Below are 26,225 nucleotides of genomic sequence, written 5' to 3'. Positions count from 1 at the left end.
CATATCGAATGTAAGTGTACCCTGGCATAGGTCTGCGAGATAAAAATATTTCGTTTGTTGTATTTTTCTCGCGAATTTCGGCGGTATTCGAGTGCTACCGAAAATGGCGCCTCCAACCTTGTCTCTTTCCTTAGTAGAGGGAGAGAAGTCATATATTCCGTTACGAAAACCCCCCAAAATCGTATATTACACACAAATATGACAACAACAAGGCATGTTCTAAGTTTTAAGGCAATTTTATTGGCAATGTTTCACAAATAATCGCGACTTCAATCCACTCGTTTTACCTCTAAGAATAACAGCCGATTCCAAGCTACGAAAAAGCTTCGAAACCATTGCCTGGGCTACCTGTGGTTAGATTGATAATGGTTTGTTCATCGGCGCGCGCAAATGAGAATATTTCACAACAAAAATCGATGAATTACCTCATAAGGATCACTGATTCAATATAAAACTTCCGTGCTTTTATTCCATTTGTGAAACAAGGAAGGCTCAATAATAACATCAATATTTGGGGGGTCGTAGCTTTTGGGGTCACAGGTCTTAGGTTTTAGGTCTTTGTTTTGTAGACACCCTCTCCGAGCTCGCGGCGAAAAATCCTTTTGAGCGAAGTTGCGCCGCGAAGCTCGGAGCCTCTGATACCCAGGGTACCCCATTTGGCTAATTGCTGGATAGATTTGGTTAAAGATCACACAGAGCCTAAAAAAATCGCCTCCTTTATCTAGAACCTTACCCTTTTGGATAGATTACAAACTTTCTCCTCAGTACAGCCACAAGAGACACGTATGTGACTTGATGCCTTTATGTAAACTTCCTTTCTTATTTGACCTTTTGATCTCCGCTCGGAGATGATGACCGGCTACATACACGAAACGAAGCAAAACAAACTCCCCGGATAACCCGAGCTCGATTTTTAGTCATTTAGACAATTCAAGTCATTTTTTAGGCACCCCCAGGCCTGCTACGGCACTACAGCAAGAGTGGTGAGAACACAGAAAGCGGGCCATGCTGTACAACTTTGACCAATCATTCGGCTTGAACACCGTAAACATTTTGAAAAAAAAAGTTAAACAACGCCGGACACGTTGTTTAGTCTCGTACGTGCAGTCGACCGTCGTGGGGAAACACGGGCCCGTGCGGGCCTTATCGGATAGCTGTTTTGGGTAATATTGCTTTAGAGTTTTGTCTATTTTGAATTCACATTACACAGAAACAGTGCCTTACTTCTGCCGGATAATTCATAGCACAGCGTGTATATCGAAAGCAGTTCCTCTCAGAATGTTTACTTTTCTAATTTTGTCTTTCGGGGGGGGGGGGGGGGGGGGGGATTGGGGCATGAGGATACTATGTGTATGTATGTGTGTGTGTGGGGGGGGGGGGGTGGAGGGGGCTCTCGAGAAATTTCCAAAAGGAGGGTCACCGATTCCTTTGGGTGTTGTCTCTACTATATAATTTTACCTAGTGTCAAATCAGGCTTCTTGGTTCAACGCGTCTCGGTTTTGGGGCAGTTATTATGGCATCCACAATCCAGTTGTCCAGGATACCTTTAGCCACGTTTTTATTTATGCGAATGCAAACCTGTATACACCCTATATACATGTTAAAAGAAATGTATAGGAGTTAAAATCCATATTAAATTTGACATCTAGTCATATGATTTATTCATATGTCTAGATGCGAGACGGTCCCAGACCCCCCTCCCTTGGCGAAATCCTGAACTCCACCCCCCCCCCCCCCCCCCTCCGTAAACTATCTTTTTGACGAGAAGTGTCAGCTGGTTATTCACACGATGACATTGGAAGCTCATATCTCAGTATCCTTGATGTAATCATCGCCTAGGTCTTCCGCCTCTCGCTTGCGTCTCTTTTGATGTCCCCAGCAGATGACGGAGAAGTCCTCTTGTGCCGCCTCGGCTTCCTCCACCGTCTGAAACAATTTGGCTAACAGCGTCTCTGGTAACCATAGCGACATGATCGCCCCAACAAGCGTCAGAACACCAAATATGGTAGCGGGAACGTACACGCCGTAATTAGGCAGTTGGCCCTGAAAAAAACGCATTCCGTAGTGATTTTTTAGCCTGTGTGTAACCACTACCCCTCCTAAGCAGCTAAAGCGGATTGTGCGACAGAGGCCCAGAACAACTGCGTAGGAGTCTTCTGTACAGCAGCACCTCGTCATAGCAATACTAGATATAACAATATAGTTGTAGAACCGTCACTATTCTGGGCCCCGCCAACACTAAAATATATGGGAAAACAATGTTGTACCTAAAAGCTGCATTGTCACCAGTCTACTTCCGGAGGTCCGACGGAAACCTTATCCGTTAAAAGACAAAAGAATCTATTCGAATCCGAAATATTCACAAATTGCTTTCTATATTTTGAAATATTTTTCGTGTTTTCCGTTAAAAATCGTCGGAGATTCTTACGTAATCGACCGGAAGTAAACTGGTGACAATGCGGCTTTAATCAACTCTCCACTTTCGCTGGCATGCACATTTTAGAATAACTTTATGGGAAATAAATTGGCTACAAATTAACCCCCCCCCCCCCCCCCCGCTATATGTTTTACATATTCTTGAGCTACCCCCCTCCCTCTCGGGTTCTCTTTGCGAGAAATTTTGGGTAGTTTGAATAACATGTACAGTTAATGAGAAAAAATGGTCTCTCACCAGCATTGCGATGTAAGGGGTCAACATTCCACCAAGACGGGACAACATGGTTCCACACCCAAACGCATTTGATCTGAAAAAAAAAAAGCACATCGATAGCTAGAGATGTCATTTAAAAGCTTTAAACCTCCTTACAAGCCACTGTTCACGCAGAGTGAGCGATTTTGTATAGCCTGTGAAGCAAATGCTTCTTTGGCGGGACAGCAGAGAAAGACCGAAGATCGAGATTTTCAATGTTTTACGCGCGGTATAAAAACATCGAAAATCTCGATCTTCCGTCTTTCTCTCTTTCTTTTAATAAACGTTTGCTTCACAGGCTAGATTTTGTATTGAGTCCAACAGCAGAGCTGTAGCAGGCCTCGAAAGATTGGGGGCACAGTACAGTCCCTACTGGTCATTTCCTATATATTTGCAAATATGTTTTAAATATTGGGAATGGGAGGGGCGTGCCCTCAGTGCCCAACCCCCTGCTACGGCGCTGAACAGACAGACAGACGTAGTAGTTACGTCACTGACATTTATTGCCACTGGTAGACTACAGTTTAGATACAAATGCGTATCTTATTACTATTTCACCTCACTACTGTTGGGTAAAGCTCCGTGCAATAAAGGAACGCATTTTCAAACTGCACGCTCATTAGGGACTTTCCAAGCATGGCTAACACAGTGACGGCAAGGGGGTACTCTGAACAAAAAAAAAAAGAAGAAAATATTCAACCTTTTATGGATTTATGATTTCAAAAAGGTGACGCAATGCTGCTCAGGACGACGAGCTGCAAGTGGCGAGGATGGTGGAATTGGTGGAATGTGGAATGCAGTCGAGTCTAGCGTCCTTGCGCATTTAGGGTCCATCATACCCGTTCCCAGGGGTCGCGGGGACATAGGGAGGGCGATAGGATAGTTTAGTGGTAGTGTCGACTATCCTATCTTGTAAGGGTAGCGATGGGTACCAAACGCGATCTCGGAGTCTCTGATGTTGTTAAACGCGATCTGTTTTATGTCGTTACCATGCTACGGGTTTCCCCTTCTATTTTGAGTCTCGAGTCTTGAGCCTTTCTGCTATAAACGGAAACATTAGCTAAAGCAAGATTGTATTGTATCTCTACTTATTTTTTTTCAATATGTTTATTACATACCTCGAGCAAGTTATCCGAAAAGCTCGGGCTTGGATTCCGAAATTTGACAAAAGTCTTGTGTTTGGATTCTGAAATCGCGATTTACCCATCGCTACCATGAGATGCCAATTTTCGTCCTCTAATGGAACCCATTGTTGATCTTTGAAGTGTTACCCAGAATAAAATTAATAATCCGAGACCACAACCCAAACATAGCACGGCACTCAAATAAATAAAAAAAAATGGAATATTAAAAATACCATATACTTTAAGGCCCGTGATCCGTGTCTTTGTTAATTGAATATATTGTGAGGCGAAAATACAATGTCAGTTTCGATTAAACTTGTACTGTACCTTTAGGAATCGCCAAGATAAGAAAGCAGAACAGACTTGTGACCAACATGCAAACGCTGTAAGGAAGGCGCCGCCCAAACCTAGAATAGGTAACTAACTAGTGAGGTTGTCCAAGAAAGTGACATTTACAAATTCCAGAAGCCACGCGTCACTTATAATATTAAAATCTTCAATTTACTTGCATGAGGATTACAATTGAATGCACAGCATAAACCTAGTAGTAGTGTAGTATTAAACCTAAACTACTTAAACTAACCTAAACTACTATTAAACTTAAACCAAAACGTAGTTACAATGCGTCCTTCTTTTATCTTATACATATGAAGGTGTCGCACGAGCACATGAAATATTCAGTGTGACGTGTGAACATCTTCTTTCATCTAGAAGGTCTATAGCGTCGTCTGTACAATATTATCAAACACTGATTGCTTCGTTTATCACTGCAGGCGGTCAGCCACTTTGCTGAGGGGGTGGTGGTGGGGGTGTACGTACGTTTTCATGATAACCACAAAGGCAAACGCCTTAGGTATACTAATGACGTTCATCATAGTGAAGTTGACATACAGGTTACCCGTCAGGCTTGTCACGTACAGATAGAAACCAAAATGGACGATGGCAATTACCACCCTGAGATAACAAGAGATATGTCATGTGATCATATGAACTATGGTAATTACCACACTGAGATAACAAGAGATATAACATGTGATCCAATGAACTATGGCAATTACCACACTGAGATAACACGATATATATCATGTGATCATATGAGCTATGGTAATTACCACCCTGAGATAACAAGAGATATATCGTGTGATCATATGAGCTATGGTAATTACCACCCTGAGATAACAAGAGATATATCATGTGATCATATGAGCTATGGTAACTACCACCCTGAGATAACAAGAGATATATCATGTGATCATGTGAACTATGGTAATTACCAGCCTGAGATAACAAGAGATATATCATGTGATCATGTGAACTATGGTAATTACCACCCTGATATAACAAGAGATATATCATGTGATCATGTGAACTATGGTAATTACCACCCTGAGATAACAAGAGATATATCATGTGATCATGTGAACTATGGTAATTACCACACTGAGATAACAAGAGATGTATCATGTGATCAAATGAACTATTATAACATGACATTATCTCTTACCAAGTATAAAACAAGATAAATGATCTCTTTCTCAGTTTTGGTGTTCGCACGAGGTCCACCATCGTGTATCTCTTGTCGTCCATTTTGTGCCGTTCAAGTTGATCTCTTCTCACCTCTTCTATTAGTTCTCTGAGCGCTTGCTCGTCGATAGGTTTAGAGTCTTTGCTACCAAATTTAACCAAGATAGAGTGCGCTTCTTCCAATCTGTTGTGCGCGATAAGCCAGCGTGGGGAGGCGGGGAAAACCCTAGATGAATCAAAAGAATACAATTTACAGAAGCGTACCAAGGTTTTGCTTAAGGAGGATGAGCAGTCAGGTATCATACTGAAAAAGGACGATCCTTCAATAAAAGATGACCAACTTATTTAGGTTGGGGGTTGGTGGAGAGTACGCGCCTGGGTTTGGACGATAGAAAGAGACGAGGGAAGGATAAAGGATGAAGGAGGGCTCCCTGCCTTTCCCTACATTCGCTTCATCCTTCTCACCAGGCGCGCGGGGTCCACCCCTATCTTCCAAAGCCCTTCGCGCTTGCTACGCAGGCTACCGTTGAATCCGTCTATGCTTTCGTGTTAAACCAGTAGCGGATCTAGGGGAAGGGTTTAGGGGGTTTAACCCCCCCCCCTTTTGGGCTGTCAGAAGGCCATATGAACATAAAAAAATTACGCCCTCCCCCTTTGTCACTGAGCCAAACCCCCCATTTAGCGAAAAGCTTGATCTGCCCCTGTAAACCATACCCTACCTCCAGGTTAGAATGAATGCCAGTCCAGGAACGCTACATACAATGATCAACATTCGCCAGTCTCGGATAAAATACGCTATGAACGCAGTGAGGATGCTTCCCAATATGAATCCGACAGTCACTAATTGTCCTCCAAGTGTGCGGTACTTTGGGCCCAAGATCTCGATGGCGTACACAAAATATGTCACATTTAAGACCATCTGGAAGAAGCCGATGATGAAGCGAAGTAATGAAAGCAGCGAGATGGCGTCGGAGAATGAGGAAGCAAGAGAAACCAGAGCCTAAAAAAAGACCGGAATATTAATCATTGAATGGATTGAGAAATCAAAACAAGCACAGAAAGAAAGAAAAAGAAATTTTACCTACCATAACTTGTATTCCTATAAAGATTGTAGGTTTTCTTCCAAAGTTGTCAGACAACCATCCGCCTGTGATGGAACCAAAAAACATTCCAGCGAAGTAGCAAGACTGAATGGTGGCCGCTAGGTAGGCCCGGTCGCACAGCAGCTTCCACTATGCATGAAAACAAAGATAAATACATTTCCAAGGCAAAACACTGCGATGAAACAAAAACACGTAAGTATACATTCGCCTGTGCACTTCTTGAGATGCGTGATGTTCACGTTATTAGCTTACCTTGGTAACAGTGGAAGTGGTCTAGTCTTCCTTACAAGCACACTTTGTACAATTAGCGCAACACGCATTTTCCTAGCTCATTTTTCCTTACCTCAATGATAGTTAAGGTGAATTGGTTTTACTCATGAGAGGACATGTGTTGTCCTCTGTCTTTCTGAGACACGTGCTCCTGATGTGATCACCTTGGTGGAGGTGAACTGGCCTTCCTCGTAAGCGTACGTTGTACAGTTAGCTCAACACACATTAACTTCTGGACACGTGCTGTTCACGTGCTTTCCACGTGATTGTCTTACCTCAGTGACAGTGGAGGTGAACTGGCCTTCCTCGTAAGCGTACGTCGTACAGTTAGAGCAACACACATTATCTTCTGGACACGTGCTGTTCACGTAATCATCTTACCTCAGTGACAGTGGAGGTGAACTGGCCTTCCTCGTAAGCGTACGTCGTACAGTTAGCGCAACACACATTATCTTCTGGACACGTGCTGTTCACGTCTGCGCAGTAGAATCTTGGCGTTCCCATGGCAAACACCAGTAACCCATACTGCATTGCCATCATCAGGACCAGGAAAAAGATGAAAGAAAACACTAGCCGTTGCATCGGACCAAATGACCGGATATGCTTGAATACGTCATCGTAGTAAGGGCGGTGCGTGACGTCAGCGGTAGCGGTCAGCGGCTCATCACTTCTTACTTCTTCCATCTCGAAGGAAAAGTCCCAAAGCTGAGGAAACACTTAAATCTTGTTATATTTAAAATAGTACGACTGGATCGGGGTTGTACTTATAGTGCTGCGCGCGCGAACCGACAAAGAGTCATTAAGGGCCGACAATAGAAAGATTAAGGAGGCTCGTTATAGTTGGTTTGATGCTATGAATGGGTCATTTGGTGTTTTTAAATTGAAATTGAAAATAGCATCTATCTCTTTTACCCCACACTGAAAGATATCACCATAGCAACTAAGCAGTACGCTGAAATTGAGAAATTTTAATATTGAAATAGTCGGTAAATTTCTTTTGAAATGTATCAATTATGTCAATAAGTAGCTAATTGAAATAACAGTTATCGGAAATCTTTAATTAATTAGTAGCATGGGAAAAGAAAGGTAAAGCTGCTGATGTTTCACGACCCGCAAGGAAATGACCACCACCAATTGTGATGCGGAATGGAGACCTGTTTCGAATTTTTGTGTGGAAGCCGTCGACAAAAGTAGTGGAAATGATACTGATAGTTGGAAACGTCAAATCCTCCCGCTTGCGTGCAAAACATGCAATTCCATAGTGTGTGAAAACCGCTACATGAACGTGGCTTGTCCTAATTGTCCAATTTTCTAAGAAATTAGATCTATAGAATAGTACCTATTAGAAACAGCCGATTTGTACTGCTGGACTACCAAATGCAAGCGCAGGGTCCAGCCCTTGAGACACAGCAGTTCTACCCTTGTACAACTTGGAGTGCGAACTCCGATTAACACACTGATACCTCTCTACAAACGAAAAGAACGTCTTATTTTCCGATAAGCGATTTATTAGCAATTTTAAGGAGGGGGGCGTTGGACAGTGGTCTAATAACCGCAATTCCGAACAAAGTTTTCGAAAATACCGCAAAAAAAAAAAAAAAAAAATCGGAGATATCGCATACCGTACACCATCACCGTCACCCCGACATTTCCCAGTTTTCCCGCTAGATCATCCCGTAGCAAGGGCAAATCCCTCGCAAGGCAGGACTAATTAGCACCACAACACCGCAATATTTTAATTTTTTACTGTAATACATCCGCTTAAAAAGCAAAATCTCGCATCTCACAGTGTTTAAAATACCGCATCACCGCATGTTTTTGCTTTTTACCGCAAATACCGTACAAGAAAGGGCCAATACCGCAAACCCCAGCTTCCCCCTTAAGCAAAAAGTTACAACCGTCACTTCCAATCTAGACATTTGCTAGTAAAAAAAAAAGTTTCTAGCTTTTTTGCATTTTATAACAGAAGGAAAACGATGTCTTGGCTTGGTTGCCATAGCAGCCCATTCTTCAGCAAACCATTCATAGACTCATATCGGCGATATCCGTAAACGAAAAATGTCAATCGTTAGCTTGAGGGTCAATTGTCGTATAAAATAGCAACGCAATACTTAAGGCAGGAGTCATTGTTTTATCATATGCTACAAATGTCGACAATCTTTTCTTTTATTATAGCTTTTCACATATATGAATTGATCTTTATCGATGTATATATACATTATCTTGGTTTGTAGAAAAAAAAAAGACGCGAACTACCGTTTCATCTCTACAAGCCTGTTTGATCAGTTGATGAGTGGGCAACCACGAAACAGGCTTGTAGAGATGAAACGGTAGTTCGCGTGTTTTTTCCTACAAACCAAGATATATCCCGCTCTACACCTGTGTATTGAGCACTGTCATATGAACGCCTGCACTCACGCATATATATACATTATATATTTAGTGGGTGTGGGTGTTAAAGTTGTTTTGCATATAAGTTAAAGGCCGTGTCATATGCTATCTAAAACAAATAAAAGTTCTCAGGTGAAAAATCCCGGTGCAAGTCATATAAAGAAAGAGGTTTAAAGCTCAGCTTTTGCTAAGAAAACGTGACGATTTGAACAACCAATCTAACCGTGTCAAAAGCATTACCGTAAACATAAACAAACAAATAGACTTTTTCAGAAAAGAAAAAAAAAACATTAAAACAAAGACTCTTCTGAGTGAATTACCTTTTAGATCGTGTTTCGAGGTGTGTATTTCAACAGCACAGATATGTTCTTTCGCAGCTGAGGCCATTAAATAGAGGTTTGATGAGGTATGCATGAAACTTGATCCCTGCACGGAATACTTAGCTTTGGAAGAGGATACCTAGTCTGTGAACTTTAGCAGAAAAGGTCATATAGCAGGGGGTGTGCTGCCTTAGGGGTGCCCCAAATCAAATGAAATCATGTGCAATCATGGGATAAATTATGGTCACTTAGGTGTTTCTATCAAGGCTGTTTCAAAAGTCTCCAAAAAGTGAAATTCTCTTGATGTGGGACTGTAAGATTTATACTAAAAAGCTTAGAATAAAGAGTGGTTAAGCTTTATAAAATAGCAGTCCAGTGTTCTACAGCAGGGCCTATGTTTTGAGCCTACTGGCTCTTAGACCAGCTCTGCCGCCACTGACTAGAGACTGTACCAATGGATATAACAAAGCCTTAGGAGTCCCCAGTCTTATCTAATATTTTAAGGAAATGACCAATAGGGGCGTGGCCGTGACCCCAGTTTTCTTAATGTCTCTGTATCATACCCCCCCCCCCCTAATGTATAAGGATTGGAGAGTAGCTGTCTCAAACTTGCTGACAGGGACCCTATAAAGAAAACGTTTTGTGGGATACCTCTGCAAGCCATCCATAGACAAGGCTGTCCCTATGCTCCAAGTGAATTTTATCCAAGCTATAACTGGCTCCGGGGGAGGGGGGACTGTCCCGAAAAGTAGACGGGGGTGGTTTTGGTATCTCTTATGGTATTAAATTTCTACCAACTGCTATCCCTTAGAGGGTGTTGAACGATTTTTTCCGATTCTGCTATCTCTTTGAGTATAAAATTCAACTGTTATTCCTTAGAGGGTGTTTTATGTTTTTTAGGTAGCCTTATCCCCAGGCCTCTTTTATGCTGCACGGCCAGGTTTCTAACATGATTTAGCTCTGAGAGCATCCAACATCTTGAATCTGAAGTGCACTGACAGAGTAGCCTTGGTACAAGGCTATCTCTTAGTGTAAAAAGTTCCTTCTACCATACCCAATTTGCTATCTCTTACAAATTTCTGTTGACTACACCCAAAGTGCTATCTCTTAGGGTTAAAATTCATTTTGCCATCGATAACCCCTGTCTGTTTTTGTCAGGGTCCATCTCTGGGTAGATGGCTTTATAACTTCGCACTTCACTTTATGCCATATCTAGCCACTATGCATTTCACTTTATGCCATATCTAGCCACTATGCACTTCACTTTATGCCATATCTAGCCACTATGCATTTCACTTTATGCCATATCTAGCCACTATGCACTTCACTTTATGCCATATCTAGCCACTATGCACTTCACTTTATGCCATATCTAGCCACTATGCATTTCACTTTATGCCATATCTAGCCACCTCAATGCAACCTAGCCACCTCTTGTTAACTGGCAGGTAATTTACTAGGAGAAAACAGAGCATGCATTTTAACAATGTTTGGCAGATACTTTCATGGGATAATTTTGTTTTTCCACAGCTAGTCCTTTTTTTACCAGGGTCAAAAAGAACCTTCTCCCAAAGCTATGGGTTATCTTATACTATACCTGTGCTTCACACAAGTATATAGTTCATCAGATCTGAGCTTAAAAAACATGTAAGAATGCCAGTGGCTAGGCTATGGAGAAGGGGGACTATGATAATTCCTTTTGGTGTTTTTAAAACGTTTTGTGTTCAATTTTTAATTCTAACATAAGAAAAAAAATTAATAATATAATTATAAGTTGAATGATTTTGAGTATTCTAGGCACTGCAAACATTTAAACAAACCATGTAGCCCTTGTCCCTTTGCTTCTCGGCGGGCCTATCACGCTCTACATGGCTAAGCGCCCGCCATATTGGAAAGTGTGAGTCTGCGCGCAAAGCATCATGGAGCTGACAGCAAGGGAGACAGCATCAGTCCAGCAACACTGGACTGATGGCTGATTATTTTGGGCAATAAGGTTAGCAACTTTGATTGACAGAAGACTAGCTGTAATTCCAGAAAAAAATTACCACCCCCTTCCCTCCCATAAAGGGAATTGGGAATTCCAGGGTGGGTATTGTCAGGGGTAAAAAAAGCACACATGGGGGATGGTTTTGGGGTGTTGGGCTTAAAAAAAAAATACCTCCATGTTTTTTTTTTCTAGAATAAACCCATTGGTGCCACTGACTTAAACTTTTGTAGAACACTGAAAATCATTAAAATAATAATAAAACTCATGTACATAAAAGTGGTGGATCTATGATTTAGAAAGGGGATCTACGATTTTTCAGATTTTAAGGTAGACATATTTCATGTTGCCAATTCTTCTACACAATTTCGAGAATATTTCTATTTTTCCTGTTTGTGAAAATTGTGTTACTTATTAAAGTTTTAAAATTACAGAAAACCAAAAGCATAACAGTTCCTCTTCTGGAAGGAATACTAGAAAAGAAGATAACGGCATCTGCCATGGTTGTTCTGCCATAAAACGCCTACAGACCTCCATCCTGTCGATCGACACTATTGCGTATCCTATCGTACAACCTAGCAAATTTTGCAAAAAAATCTTCCCGTTTGCGCTTTTTATTTTAGGGTGCAAGTGCATCGATCACAACGCAATTTTAAAGGAATTATGCAGGTGAGTTGTTGAAAAACTTAAAAGGCAAATAACTAGATTAGTGAATAAAGGCAGCATCCTCGATATTGGGCATCCGGTGATAACTTTGCTATTCCCATATAGCCTCCTTTCTTATCCGAGCTCATTAATGAGCTCATATGCCAATGCCAGCGACAGTTGGTCAAGTCGATCTAATTTTTAGCCAGGGATCCGGATCCGGATCTGCATAACTATAGCTACTTCTCCATAAGTTCTATTTCTATGTATAGGCCATAATGATCTGACACCATCCCATGATTCTTAGTTAAAAGGTTAATCACCTTGTGATCCTGGACTTTGAATTTTTGATCAATAAAGACATAATCGTAGGACCCACCATTGAGATGGGTTGCATTTCTTTCCGTAAATACAGGAACAAGGCGCATCTTTTTCATTTTTTCATTTAAGTTGAGATACTCTTTCTCATTACCATCCAAGGGAGGATAGTTTGGATTGATATTGAAGTCTCCGCCAACAATAAAATATGCAGACTTGGGTAGGTTCAAAACTGTTTTTCTCAATTGTTCCATTTGTGCAGCTCTTATTTCCTCTTTGTGTGCATCAGTGTGAGTATTGAAAACAAATACTTGCTTCCCAGATATTTTCATCTCTGCAAATACGAATCCTTTATTGTTCACTCTCTCAGCAAATGCAGCATCTTTGAAAACAACAGATTTTGTATAATGGAAAGGTATTTTACTAAAGATTGCAATTCCATTTGATTGACCAAAAATGTGGGGTACAGTATCAGTGAAACTGGTTCGGTAATGGAACCCATGTCTTTCCATGGCCTCGACCATAGCAGAGGCACAACCAGTGAACTCAACCGGACCAACTTGTAAAATAAACACCTCCTGTACCATAACAACATCAAATTCTTGTACTCCGGCAGCTAACCCCTCGAAGCGCTCACGGTAGTTTGCTTTACAAGATACCAAATAGTTACACCACATATTGTAAGTCACAAATTTAATGGTGGCTTTGTTCTGACCGTAATCGGAGGGGTGGTATTCCTTGATAGTTCTGGATTGAAGCACCCCAAAACTATGACTTCCCAGTTGGAACCAAAATTTGACATAAAGAAATAGTGTAAGGGCAAAAAGGAGTTTAAGTATCGTGCGGTAATGGTAGGATATAAGATGCATCCTCTGTAATCTGCAAAACAATAGAAAAACATTGGAACCCAGACATGGGAGATTTAGGAGCATTTAGGTACCGGTATTGAGATGCCGGTATTGGTACGGTAACCTCATTCTCAATTTGATAGGAGTTCAGACAGGGAACACATTTGAACTACAAGGGGTAATCAAATTGGGGTGATCAGGATCACTAACCTCGCTAGACAATCTTATGAGATGGGATTCAAACGCCACGCGCCATGTTTTTCAACCCTCTCGATTTCAATGAAACATTCAGATTGCACCACAGGTAGACCAATCTCTTGATGTATTCGATGCTTGATTAAAAAACAATATTTATAAAGAAAAATGAGGCCGTATACAGGAATAATTCAGAAATGAACAACAACAAAAAAAAAATACCGAGGCTAAATTTCCATCTGGTGACCGATTTTGTAATGAGTTCAAGTTGGAGCCGCCTACCCCTCCCCTATAAAATGGATATGGTTGGTCCCAGTCTCCACACAGAGACAAGCAACATTTCATAACAACTCGTCCTCTCGATAACTCTGAGCTTTATGCTGTTTTCCACGTTCCCTTCGATGTTTTGCGGCTGATGTTGGATCTGTTTTATTTATTTTTATTCTTATAATTTTCTGCCACGATTGGATGATGGATATTTGCCTAGAACGCGGGTAATTTCTTAAAGAAACTTTGCAACCATCACATACCTGCCAACCCCCAGACTTGAAAAACCGGGAGATTATTTTAGGGGGGGAGGGGATGAGGGGTGGGGTGGGGTGAGGGATTAGCAAATCACAGAGTTTTGCTAAAAATGTGTGTGTTCTTTTGTTTTCTTATTGTTGTTGGGTACCCTGTCGTAAAGCGAAAGAAAAGATGATAGGTAAAATAAGTCTGTTTTTTCAGAAATTCATTCAACTTTGTAACAAATATTCTGAATAATATATTCAAACGATATTACGCTTGTACAATCTCAGTTTATATTTATTTGATAAAATATGATAAAATGGTGAAAACTTTGATCGAAATTTTCGCGATGTTAACTTTTGAAATTACTTGTGTTGCAATTACTTTTTGGTAAAAAACTAGATTGACTGGACTAATGGTTCGATGTCAAGAACGTCAACATCGACAACTTTTCGAGAGGCCAGAACTTTATTCCATCGTATCCTAACCACAGAGCGCCTAAAAATACTCTCTGATGAGCCTTGAAGTTTGTGGCCGGCATGATTTACAACGCCAACTTACAAACTCGCGTGAAAACGGCTCCAAAGTATGAGCCAATTTCTAAACAATTCGCACGAAAATATGGAAAACTTGATTGGTCGATATATCCAAGCATTTCAGTATTGCGGTAGTAGTCCTGTGGTCTACAAGAAACGCCTGGAAAAGACTCATTTAAAGTTTCTCGCAAAACCCCGAAAAAGTCATAACTTGAATACAAACTATAAGAATTGCATAACTTTGTGGCTAAAATCCAACTTTTACTTTAAAAACAACTCGACTGATTAAAATTTGGTCATAAAACGGGAGATTTGATAATAAACCGGGAGCCTCCCGGTAAAACCCGGTCGAGAGTTGGCAGGTATGCCATCATGTCTTTCTTTCCCATGGCTCCCAATTTGAAGATCATAGCTACAGTATCGATGGTATTGCTGTGTACAGTTCTTGAGTTTTGGGACTGCAAGGAAAGGTACTTAGAGACTCTGGCTGCTGATTCATTTTATGTCCACGCCAAGACAAGAGGCAGTCTTTCTAGAATATCTGACGGTTACATGAGCACATCCCAAGCACAATTAAGTTTGTAAGCTACAATTTGTGGTGTCACTATCTGGCTAAGAGTGGAGCAAATTCTGCCGAAATGTTGAGAAGTTACTGATGAAGTTAAAGACGTTGATGTAATTCTCGTCCAAGAGATTTTTATGCTCAAATTTGGGTTTTATGAAGGATGGGGATGTGTGGTTGAGATGGCAAAACTGTTATATGATGCTGGTTTTATTTATAGCAGTAGCTTTGTTGACACTATGCCAAAATTCTTTGGACAAAATGGTGGATTGGGAATTTTTACAAAAATTTCGATTGAATCCACTCAATCAACAGTATTCAAGGATGCGTCATTCTCAGAGAAACTTAACAATAAAGGGTTTGTCTATGCCAAACTACAACTGAATGAAAAACACTTGGTTATTGGAACAACCCATATGGATGCAAAGTCAATTTTCAGATATCCTACGCCAATTTATTGCCTCTCATGAGGTTGTTATTGCTGGTGATTTTATTATTTCCCCTACCCAGTATTAGAGCAAAGAATACAATGACATGGTTCAAGTGATGTCATCTCTTAGGCTTCATGCAGTGTTTGATGCAAATATAACAACTCATGTTGACGGCCAACACTAGGACCACATATTTATCAGTTCACTTATCAGTTCATTTATCATTTATCAGTTCACTGTTAGTGAAACAGAGAAAAGTACTTGGCTTTTCAACACCTAAAGGTCAAAATATATCAGCCACTATGGACTCTTTGCAGAGGTAGTTGATAAAAACCTTTTGTGATTCCTTCATCATAAACTTCAGCAAAGCTAAGCAGTGATCCAGTCGCTATTCATCCAGTAGCAGACCTAGGGGGAGGAATTAGGTCAAACCTCCCCTTTCAACTAGACAGGCGCCTACACCGGGGGTGCGCAGGGTGTGCACACACCCACCCTCAGTGGACAAAGAGTGGGTAATTTCTTATATAGAAATATTCAAATACTATGCTTTCTTCATATGATACCCATGACTGCACACCCCCCTCATCCAATCCTGGGTATGCGCCTGCTAGATCCACCCCTGTCATCCAATTTTTGGAGAGTGCTCATAGCCACATAGCTACAAATAAGACTCATTTTGCGGCTGGGGGGTCCTGCCACCCATCCCTAGTTGTGCACTTGGCTCATGGATGGGGAGGTTTTATGCTTCCTGTACAAAGCTTAACTTTATTCTATTATTAGGTTAAATGCATTCAAACTCTATTTACTATACTAACATTGGTAAGTTTGGAAACCAATGGAAAGTTCATGTTTGAAAATAGGATGGAAGCAGCCCCTTCCTAACCCACCCCCCTCAATAAACTCAGTTAGATATTAAGGTTTGCACCAGTCGTCTTGTTTCAGAGAAATTCCCCAGACTCTGGATTCCACAGGCGCATTTTATATAACACAAATGTAAAAAAAAGAAAAGAAAAGATGGACGAAAGAATGGATCTTCAATCCGGGGTCCTGATTAAACAAAGAATAAACAGAAACAAAATAAATATACACAAGATAAGGTAATGGATAATACATAAAATCAACAGAAAAAGCGTTGAAAATTTAAAAAGACTGCTTTGTCTAATATTTATTAAGACTGGTTTGTCTTATATTTATTAAGACTGGTTTTCTAAACGCAGCAAAGGGCTTAGGATATTTTATGGCGGTGTGGTAATTTGCGCCACTTGCCGCCATTAAATCGAGCCACTTATTATTCTAAGTGGTATAACGACATATTTAACAAATAAGCTAATAATTCTTTGGGCGTACAGTAGTAGTAGGGTTTTGGCGCAGCTGGCGCAACTTTTTGATCTCCCCAAATTTCATTCCAAAAGTGGCGCAAAAGTCTCCGCACACCTCCGCCAAGCCTCGCGACCTGCGCATGCGCGAGTTTGCCAGAGATCTCTCGCACGACCAAGCCCACCTGTCAATCACTTTGTCACGTGACGGCCACGCCCACCTGTCAATCACTTTGTCACGTGACGGCCACGCCCACCTGTCAATCACTTTGTCACGTGATAGCCACGCCCACCTGTCAATCATTTTGTAAAAAACCTGTCAATCACTTTGTCACGTGATGACCACGCCCACCTGTCAATCATTTTGTCAAAAACCTGTCAATCACTTTGTCAAAAACCTGTCAATCACTTTGTCAAGAACCTGTCAATCACTTTGTCAAAAACCTGTCAATCACTTTGTCAAGAGCCTGTCAATCATTTTGTCACGTGATAGCCAAGCCCACCTGTCAATCACTTTGTCACGTGCTGCACCTAGGGGGAGCCTGGGGGCTATTCTGGTCTAAAGACGTATGAGACCCTAGATAAAATGACATTAAAGACGGAGGTGAAGATTAAAAACGGTGCGGCTACCGCCGGCGGTTGTTCGGTGCCGGAGGTGAACGTGAGTAACACTGCGGATGCGGGGCCTGAACACTGCTGTTGTAACGCTGATTACTATGAAGACTCAGAATACGGAAGCTTCGACCCCGTTGGGTTTGTGGCCGGAGCGGCGACAATTGTCCTTGGTGTTCTAGCAATGTTAGTCTCCATGCCACGGTATGGCGAAAAAAGATGGGTGAGATACTAGTCCACGGATGTGGTGCGGAGGCTTTAGACCGCACCGCCCCCACGCGGACCCCTTCGGAAGTCTTAGCAACCACACACATCACACCCAGAGGGAGCTCGAGGGGCTAGCCTCTCAGCTTCACATCTAAAAAAGCTTTTGAAAAGTGGTTTAAAGACATGAACAGTTTAATAAAATGGAGGAACGAACAGTTGAACGTACGGCTGAAGATCGGTCACCACCACCATATAATATCCTCGGCGGACCGGTGCCTGAGATTAACGCCCCCACCCTCATGCCGGAATTTGCACTGTTTGACCGAGCCCTCACCGAATACGAGACTAGTAGAGCCTCCTTGGGAGACGAGGATAGTAGTAACACCCTTTGCAATCATGGCGACCTAGTCACAGAGGACGGGGTCACTAGTTGCTTAGAGTGCGGGGAACAGATGCAGCGCGTGATCGCGCACGAAAGGGAATGGGGTTTTTACGGACATTCCGACGGCGAACGGTCTTCGGATCCAAGTCGGGTCCAGGTACGTAGGTCTGAGGATAGAAATATTGACAAGGATGTGGAGAACATGGGTTTTAGCGGGGTAATTGTATCCAAAGCTAACGAGATATACACTCAGGTGACGAAAGGCCAGATTTTTCGCGGCGACCCACGGAAGGCGGTCGTCTTTGCGTGTATCTACTACGCCTACAAGATGTCCGGTAAGTGTCAGACACCGAAAACCTTGATGGAAACTTTTGGATTGAGCAGGAAGAGTTGCCTTAAGGGTCTAAAAATCTTTAGTATTAACGTGCCTAAAGATTACTTACTACACGGAACGTCTCCCACCGTCGTGGACCACATTCACGATGTGATGGATAGATTCTCGGCGTCCCCCGCACAGAAGGGAGAGGTGGTCCAGCTCTACTACAGATCTAAGAACCGCTCGTCTGAGTTGAATCGCGCTCGCCCACAATCCTTTGCGGTCGCTTTAACCTATTACTGGGTACGGCTAAAGGGGGTCGATATTACACTTAAAAAATTCTCCGAAAGAACGGGCGTCTCCGAGTTAACCATCAGTAGGAAAGCGAGAGAAGTGGCCACAGTCCTGGGTACGCCTGGTGTGGTATGATGTTTCCTGATTTCCAGAGAAATCAGGATTTCCAGAAAACTGTCAGTTCGGAGTAGATGTGAATTAACACGTCTAAAGAAATTCGAAAAAAGTGGTTTAAAGACGTGGATGTAATAACAAAATGGATATGCAAAGTGCTGGAAGTCTTACAAATCTCACCGTGGAGGATCAAGCCGCCACCTTAGCGAGGTGGGGAGCCGCAGACTTTGACGCCGTTATGGAGCGCGCGGCGTGGGAGGGGTGCGTCGAGACCGTGAGGTTGTGTAAGAGTTGGGGTGCGACGGATTTCGAAAAGCCGATGGTCAGGGCCGCAATGAACGGCCACACCGAGATCGTTAAGATGTGTTGTGAGTCGGGCGCCTGTGACTTCGTGTATCCAGCGTCCATGGCCGCGAAAGGCGGGCACGTAGAGGTTTTGAAGGTGATGGGCGAGTATTGTGCCGACGGAGGAGAGGCCATGACCGAGGCCATGGGTGCTGCGGCGGCGGAAGGTCAGGTGGGGGTTGTTGAGTTGTTGATAGATCTAGGTGTCGATGTCGATGTCGGTTGGGCCACCGCTGAGGCGGCGTACAATGGGCACGTTGAGGTTCTGAAGCTGCTGAGAGAAAACTTCTGGGAGTTTGACCCGGACTATGCTATAACACCAGCCATCGAATCTCGCAACCTCGAGATTGTGAGGTTGTGCTTGGAGTGGGGCGCGACCGATCTCATTGTACATATGAACTACGCACGGTTTTGGCATCTGCATAAGATTTTCGCGGTGCTACGTGCGGCGTGGGGGTGGAGTCTTGTGCATGAGGAGCTCCCGGAGAAGCTACACAAGGTGAGATTCCGTAGAAAGCTGGAGGACGAACTAATGCCAGTAGCTTGGCATCCGGACAGGTTTTGGGATTGGTGCATGGATGAGCAAGAGAAGGAAATGTTGGGAGAATGCTTCGCCAGGTAGACGCCGACCGGCTAGAAGGCGGGTATCGCGTGTTGGATTGAAAAGTGATTTAAGGACATGACCGGTTTGATAGAAATGGAGAACCAAACGGTGAAAGACTCGAAAGTATCCCCCGTAAAGCGAACAACGGATTATAAGTGTCTTCATGGCAGAGTGAAATATTATTGCAAAGATTGTCACGGATCGCAAATCTGCCCTCACAACCGGAGAAAAACGCGGTGCAGAGAATGTAACGGCGGTAGCATTTGTGAGCACAGACGAGCAAGATATGTCTGTAAAGACTGCAAGGGGAAAGGGATGTGTGAACACAGCAAACAGAGACCCTTTTGTAAGTTATGCGGAGGGTCTCAAATATGCGAACACGATAGACAAAAGCACCATTGCAGAACGTGTAACGGAAATTAACATTGACCCACTCAGTTTTGTAACGCGTCTCACGTTACAAAACACATACATTCCTAATCACCCTAACAACTAGCGATTCTGAAAATAGGTTTTGTATTTACATTGAGAGTTCGCGGTCGCCAGGGTGGTCTGGTATGCACGTGAACAGGTATTGTCTTCTTGCGGTACGTCACATCCGTCCACATGCACCCCGCATGTTACCGGAATAGATACCAAGCTAAACCAGCCGTAAAGGCTGTGATCGTGACAAGGTTATTTTCGTGCTGCGTGTTCGTGGGTTTAATCACGTCCGGCTTTGGGTTAGTTTTCGCCTCCGGTTCCGGTTTGTGAGCCGTGACTGACTCGGTATGAGGTAACACAATCTTTGAATGACCCATATTATGTTTAGGGATCGTTTTTATCTCGTTATTTATCGGATTCAGCCCCAGTTTCATATCAGTGGTGGCTTTTTGTAACTTGTTATTATAGCCAGCGATCGAAGTGTTGTTATTTATCACAAGATACGATGGACTTAACCAACAGCCGAGGGCGAAAGCTAGGTCTAGTTTTTGTCTCGCCTGTTGTAAAGCAAACTGATACCGTTGTATACTTTTCGATATACTGTTTTCCACCACCGCGCTTTCGAAGAGTTTCGTGAAGACCTGTTTCGTTTCCTGAGCTGAACCGCTATCGCCGACGATTGACGACCGGGTCTGAACTTGCGCGCCTAGAATACAGTAGACAAAGGCTTCGATGCTCTGGTTTATCCTAGACAACCCAGCTTTGGTTAACCCCATTGATTTTTCCGGAAAGAACCACTCATACTGAAACCCAGTTCTAAGGTCTTTCAGGTACTCGATCTCAAAGTGATTCATGTGTTCGTGGTCGCTTTTGGCAGCGTCCCATTCGTCGTGTAATTGATCAATGGTGCCATAAGGCTTATACTTGTCGTTAGAAGATGACAAGCCGTGATAATCATAATTATAAACGTTCCCTAACCCGTGATTTATCGGTCTGAGGAACCGGAAATCGTCACCAGTTCGGAATTCTGTTCTTAGTTTTTGGTAAGCCGCTTCGCTGTAAAAGTTTTTATTCCAACTAAAGAGCCTATCTTTTGGAAGAGGGCATTGTAGCTCGTTTAATATTCGTCTGATAGTGAAAATGATGTGAAATCTGTAGAATGACCCCACTTGAGAGTCGTCAATCATGTCACGCGTCACACCACATCCAGCAGTCGCGCAAAACATAGCAAAATTTAAGGCTTGACTCCAATAACTGAGGTTTGGGGCGTCGAGCCACCTACTAGCCTCCTTTGCTGTTCTGAATACTAGCAAGCTGTCGGTGAATATGTCCCTAAAAACAAAGTGTGTCTTCACCTTTGGTGTTATAAAAACATTAAAAGAGACGTAATTATTTCTCGTAGGGTTTTCGTCCCACGGCAATATCTTGTACTCTGCACGCGCGTCTAGTCTGTATTGTTTTGGGAACCCAAACAGTTGCTGGATCGTTTCCTTGTATGCTTGTGTGTCGTCGGCGACTAGAAAATCCTGGATATTCTCGGGTTTCCAGCTATTACCAGGGAAGTGATATAACGTTTTGACTAGATTCCCATTCTTGTCGAATGGATCGTATTCGTCCCCATTGAAAACGAATTGCACATTGCCGTGCCCGTCGGCAGAGAACCTGAAGCGTGAGTAGTAGGGGTACCTTTTCACAAATTCTGTAAACTTCATCTTATATGACATATAAGATGTTTTTAAATCAGTCCTTTACGCATCTCAATTCATAGATCCATCCGACGGGAGTTCTCTCGTACAGAAATTTCACCGAGCGGGTCGACTCGCCAGGTCTTTCAAAATCTCTTCTCTTACTGTTTCCCTCAGCTTGGTAATGTTTACGTTTTTTTCGTCCTCTCTTACCGACTTTTGACGGATCTGGAGCTTTAGAGCCTCAAACTTGTCCACCTCGTTCAAGATTAAAGAGAACTCTTCGTCTGATATTTTGTTGTCTTTTAAAGCTTTAGAGACCAGGTCGCGTATGCTATTTACTTTTGCCTTTGCCATCGCCGCTGTTTGGTCGTGCTTGGAGACTTTTTGCGACAGCCGTTTAGAAACCGCCGCACAGCCTACAGACGTAAGACCGAAAACACCGGCCAAAGCACCCAACGGAACTCCGACGACGATACCAAAACCTGACAGAGAAGTCCCCAAACCACTAGACCCAAGAATGACGGATAAGAGTCCTAAGACCACACTTAACTTTGAAAACACGCTCTGCCCTCGTTTATACTTTTTCCTCACGTTCTCGTAATGTTTAACTTCTTGCTCCAAACTTCCCAAAACATCGTGGGTCTTTTGGAGTCTGAAGTTATCACCCGAGGGGCTGACCCCTCGGGGTACGTTCGGGTAGATTGAGTTGTACTCTTCCATAGCTTTATTATGGGGAGAATTTATTCTTTAAGTGATTTCTAAAATTAGACGTATCGGGTAGAGACCGCGCTCTATTGTGTTTCCGTCACCACCCTTTATACTAAGACGGAGACTACTCACGTAACCGACTGATGTGGTGCTAACCCGTACCGGATCGCTTGGATTGAGGTATATCTTTCCTTCATCAAGCTCTACACTTGCTAGGATTTGTGAGGGCGCCCCTTGTTGGAGGGAGTCAGACGCGTTCACAAGATCGCAGTGGATAAAAATAGCCTCGTGACCTATCATCTTTATCTCGTGGCGAGTGTTTGCTTCCAGCTCCCTGGTCTTGAGTCCTAACAGGCAGGCGAGCGGCTCATTCAACGCGACGTTCCGGTGAACTTCGAGTGACGAGTCTCTAATAGAGACTGACTTTTCACCAAGACGCATACCCCCATCTATTTGACGTTTTAGCGTCTCGATCGTATACTGCCCCGCGGGGATCCTAAGGATAATGTTCTCACCGTCGGAGACCGTTCCCTCGCTTGAGAGACTGTTACAACGATTATGAAACGCACATCCTCGCAGCGCGATAAACCGCGGCTTTTCAATAGGTTGTTCTAAATAGACAGTAAAGTCACCAACGTTTCCTTCAATGTAGAGTAATACCATTTGTTATGATTTCCGTCTCCTTTTAAATCGTTCTACGGAATACAGGACGACAGCGACGATGAGAAGCCATGCGTTTTTAGCTAAAAAGCCAACAACTTCACCTGCCGTTCTAAATATGAAACTAGCTATAGCACCAACCATTCCTGGGAGTATTTCTCCTAATTTTTTGCCTATTGTTTTCAGACCATTTCCAACACCTTTTGCAACACTAGTCAGCCCAGCTTTCAGATTAGAGACAATAACACCGATAACAACGCCCACAGCGGTAACGACAGCAGCGACTGTAAATCCGTATTTCTTAAAAATCGCTTTGACACGATCTTTCAACGACATTCTCTCTTCAAGATTTTCTCTCTCCAATTGATTCTCTTCCAAAGTCTCATCTATGACAGAATTTCTTTCGCTGAGCTCTTCATTTTTACGATCTATAGCTCTTAGTCTTTCTTGGTTAGTTGTTTCACTTCGTTCCTCATTATTTTTTCTCATTTGCTCGGTGTTTCTCTCTTCTTCTTCTCTGAGTGTATTACCTGTAGCGTCTAGTTCATCGAGTTGAATCTGAATTTGCTTGTACTTTCCGGATCTGATTTTGTCGTCAACACTCTTCCGCACCGTTCTATCCTCATTATACAACCTTTCTGGTCTAGTCCAACCACCTTTTCTCGCAGAATAGAAGGAAATGAATTGTTTTCCTCTCTCATCCGTTGAAATCTGAACTAGATTTTCATCAAGATCTGGATATTTCGATAACAAAAGGTCTACCCTAAGTGTGTCCGTTGAAGGAGAACCTCCCATATTCTGTAACTCCATGTACTCGGGGACAGCCCTCCCGGGGTTTCGTGTTTTCCATAAGTCAGTCAACCTCCTACTCACATAGCTTGCACCTCTACCAAATCTGTTTGAAATCCTTTCATTCCATGATTCTCTTCCCTCACCATCGTTTGGAATAAGAGAGTCATAATCTTCGTCTACAGTAGTATTCAAATCTTCTCTACCTTCTTCTGTTGTGGGATCAAAATCTATATCCATTTCTTATTTTGTTTGAAAATAAGAAATCTTTAAGTCGTGCCAGCTCATATCCACCTACTCGCTACATAGCCAAGGGCTAACATTCCACCTCCAACGTACGCCATCTCTCCCATCTTTTGGTTGCTACTTGGTCTGTAGTAATCTGAGAGCTCAGGCTCTTTCAAATCAAAATCTGGATGTGTTTGAGCGTATAGTTTGAAAGCCTCATCCGTCTCTTTATCGTTCTCATCCGCACGAACTTTATCGTTGTATTGTTCAGTCAACCAATCCTGGTATTCCTGTCTTTTTTTCTGCCAATCACCCATTGCTTGTTGATACTTTTCAAGCGCTTTATCGTGTCTTATTTTTTCTTTATCAACATGAGTAGCGTCAGAAGACAAGTATCTCGCTAGGTAACTCCCTCCGACAAACGCCGTCGCATTAATAAAAGCCCCACCAATCATAAATGCTATACTCGCCATTTATTAATCAATCTATAAGATCTTTAAGTCGCCTACAGCGGTTTTGGCAAAATCTTTTGTGTTTCCAGATAATCTTTCAGATACATACTACCGGACAGGACAGCAACCCATTTAGCGTAGTTTGTAACACTTGACGAAGGGTCGCTGATGAATGACTCTTTCATAGCCTTTTTAGCAACATAACCCACGCCGGCGGCTAATCCGATGATGACTGCTGAGTCGGTGATCGTTTTCACAAGTTTGTTTTCAGTTGACATGATTTTATTTATTACAGATTCAGATAATCTTTAAATCACAACATTCCTATTTTTGGCGTCGCGTTCGGGAGGCTAGCCCCTCGAGCTCCCCCTAGGTGGGAGGTGGGTCTCCCAAGAGTTTCGGCCTCGTTGACGTTAATCTTAGACGGCTCGCCCTCTTTCTTTTTGTAAAAACGCATATACATATCCAATGCGGTGAGCCCTATTCCAACTAGAGCCAGTACAGTTGTAAACGATAGCTCTGGAATCCAAGCGTCCGAGAGGCTATCCCCTCGAGCTCCCTCTTGGTGGGGTGTCTCTGCTCGTGCAGCGTCTTCTGAACTCGCCTCCGCCTCGCGTTTCATCTCCCTAGCAAGTGCTTCTCTACACCTCCTATTATATTCGGCAACTCTCTTACCAGAAGCGACTTTTATAGGATCTTTCTCCTTAGCGGCACTCTTCTTCCTGGGGGGAGGGTCCTTTGTGATTTGCTCAACCTCTTGATTTTCGTCAGACATGATTCTTTACTCACTGAATAAAGAATCTTTAAATCACATCATGCTCAAGAGCTTGCTCAGTTGTGCTCAAGAGCTTGCTCAGGTGTGCTCAAGAGCTTGCTTAGGTGTGCTCAGGTGTGCTCAAGAGTTTGCTTAGGTGTGCTCAGGTGTGCTCAAGAGTTTGCTCAGTTGTGCTTGAAACTTCTTGAAGTTTGTTGGAAGTCTCCTGTGAAGGTGTTAGTTTAACATGCTTAGCGACCCGAAAGATGGCACTAGCAAGTGCTACCATCCTTCCTCCCTTCAATACCAAGAGACCTGCAAAGTTTGACAATTCGCGTTTAACCAACTCGTCGTTCTGTAAGTCTTTGCTAAGCGCTTCGGTGTCATCTACAGGAACCACGTAGGAAATGACTTGAGACACCACTTGAAGTGCTGATTCTACTAATCCATCAGTAACTTGTTTGCCTAAGACAGTCTGGTAGCGAACAAAGTACTTTTCGACGTCTTTCGCCGGGAGCTTCTTGATGTCCCCTAAACTCATGTCCACACCAAGAAATTCCTTCGTAGTCCCAAGAGATGCGAGAATAGCCAGCGATTCTCGTTTGACTTCAACATCGTCTTCGAGAGGCTCACCCTTCGAGCTCCCCTTAGACTTAGGCTCCTCTTCCATATAATCCTCAATGCTTGCCATCTTATTTTGTAAGTAGACCAAGATGTTTTTAAACCACTTCGAGGGGTCAGCCCCTCGAGCTCTCACCGCGTGGCAGGAATCTCCAAATAACGTTGGAATGGATGTCGTAGGCAGAAACAGAGTCTGGAATACTTTTCAGTTTTCAGCAGTTCTACAAACTTTTTACGAGTCTCAACGTCTAAGTCACCCCCATAA

General features: G+C 42.9%; 3 protein-coding genes across 5 annotated transcripts; 1 reads left to right on the top strand and 2 right to left on the bottom strand.

The window, feature by feature from the left end:
• Positions 1-1,760: 1,760 nt before the first annotated feature.
• On the bottom strand, positions 1,761-10,990 carry LOC5513670 (organic cation transporter protein). Of its 3 annotated transcripts, XM_048725455.1 has the most exons (11): positions 9,422-10,990; positions 7,122-7,415; positions 6,986-7,015; positions 6,423-6,569; positions 6,057-6,337; positions 5,318-5,563; positions 4,633-4,767; positions 4,141-4,220; positions 3,248-3,356; positions 2,672-2,744; positions 1,761-2,043 (listed from the first exon to the last, which is right to left on the bottom strand). In XM_048725455.1, the coding sequence occupies exons 2-11, from the start codon at positions 7,392-7,394 to the stop codon at positions 1,804-1,806; spliced, it is 1,614 nt and encodes a 537-aa protein (XP_048581412.1). In that variant the 5' UTR covers positions 7,395-7,415; positions 9,422-10,990; the 3' UTR covers positions 1,761-1,803. The 3 variants fall into 3 exon arrangements, with proteins under 3 accessions (XP_048581412.1, XP_048581411.1, XP_048581413.1); XM_048725454.1 differs by lacking the exon at positions 6,986-7,015 and having other exon boundaries at positions 7,092-7,415; XM_048725456.1 differs by lacking the exon at positions 6,986-7,015 and having other exon boundaries at positions 7,092-7,394.
• A 738-nt stretch (positions 10,991-11,728) lies between these two features.
• Positions 11,729-13,554, bottom strand: LOC5513669. Its single transcript, XM_032383154.2, has 2 exons — positions 13,427-13,554; positions 11,729-13,247 (listed from the first exon to the last, which is right to left on the bottom strand). The coding sequence occupies exon 2, from the start codon at positions 13,235-13,237 to the stop codon at positions 12,290-12,292; it is 948 nt and encodes a 315-aa protein (XP_032239045.2). The 5' UTR covers positions 13,238-13,247; positions 13,427-13,554; the 3' UTR covers positions 11,729-12,289.
• A 4,228-nt stretch (positions 13,555-17,782) lies between these two features.
• On the top strand, positions 17,783-18,709 carry LOC125561362 (transcription initiation factor IIB-like). The gene has a single exon (XM_048725590.1). The coding sequence runs from the start codon at positions 17,783-17,785 to the stop codon at positions 18,707-18,709; it is 927 nt and encodes a 308-aa protein (XP_048581547.1).
• The last annotated feature ends 7,516 nt before the right edge of the window (positions 18,710-26,225 follow it).

Source organism: Nematostella vectensis, chromosome 3, assembly GCF_932526225.1.
Source record: "Nematostella vectensis chromosome 3, jaNemVect1.1, whole genome shotgun sequence".
In the NCBI taxonomy this organism is placed as follows: domain Eukaryota; kingdom Metazoa; phylum Cnidaria; class Anthozoa; order Actiniaria; family Edwardsiidae; genus Nematostella; species Nematostella vectensis.
This window is presented reverse-complemented; position numbering and strand designations above follow the sequence as displayed.

Coding starts and splice junctions, on each gene's coding strand:
- LOC5513669 (XM_032383154.2), bottom strand. CDS start 13,237: ATGCATCTTATATCCTACCATTACCGCACGATACTTAAACTCCTTTTT.
- LOC125561362 (XM_048725590.1), top strand. CDS start 17,783: ATGGAGGAACGAACAGTTGAACGTACGGCTGAAGATCGGTCACCACCA.
- LOC5513670 (XM_048725454.1), bottom strand. CDS start 7,394: ATGGAAGAAGTAAGAAGTGATGAGCCGCTGACCGCTACCGCTGACGTC. Junction 6,570..7,091: donor TCACCTCCACTGTCACTGAG/GTAAGATGATTA, acceptor TTTCATGCATAG/TGGAAGCTGCTGTGCGACCG. Junction 3,357..4,140: donor TATCTTGGCGATTCCTAAAG/GTACAGTACAAG, acceptor TTTTTTGTTCAG/AGTACCCCCTTGCCGTCACT.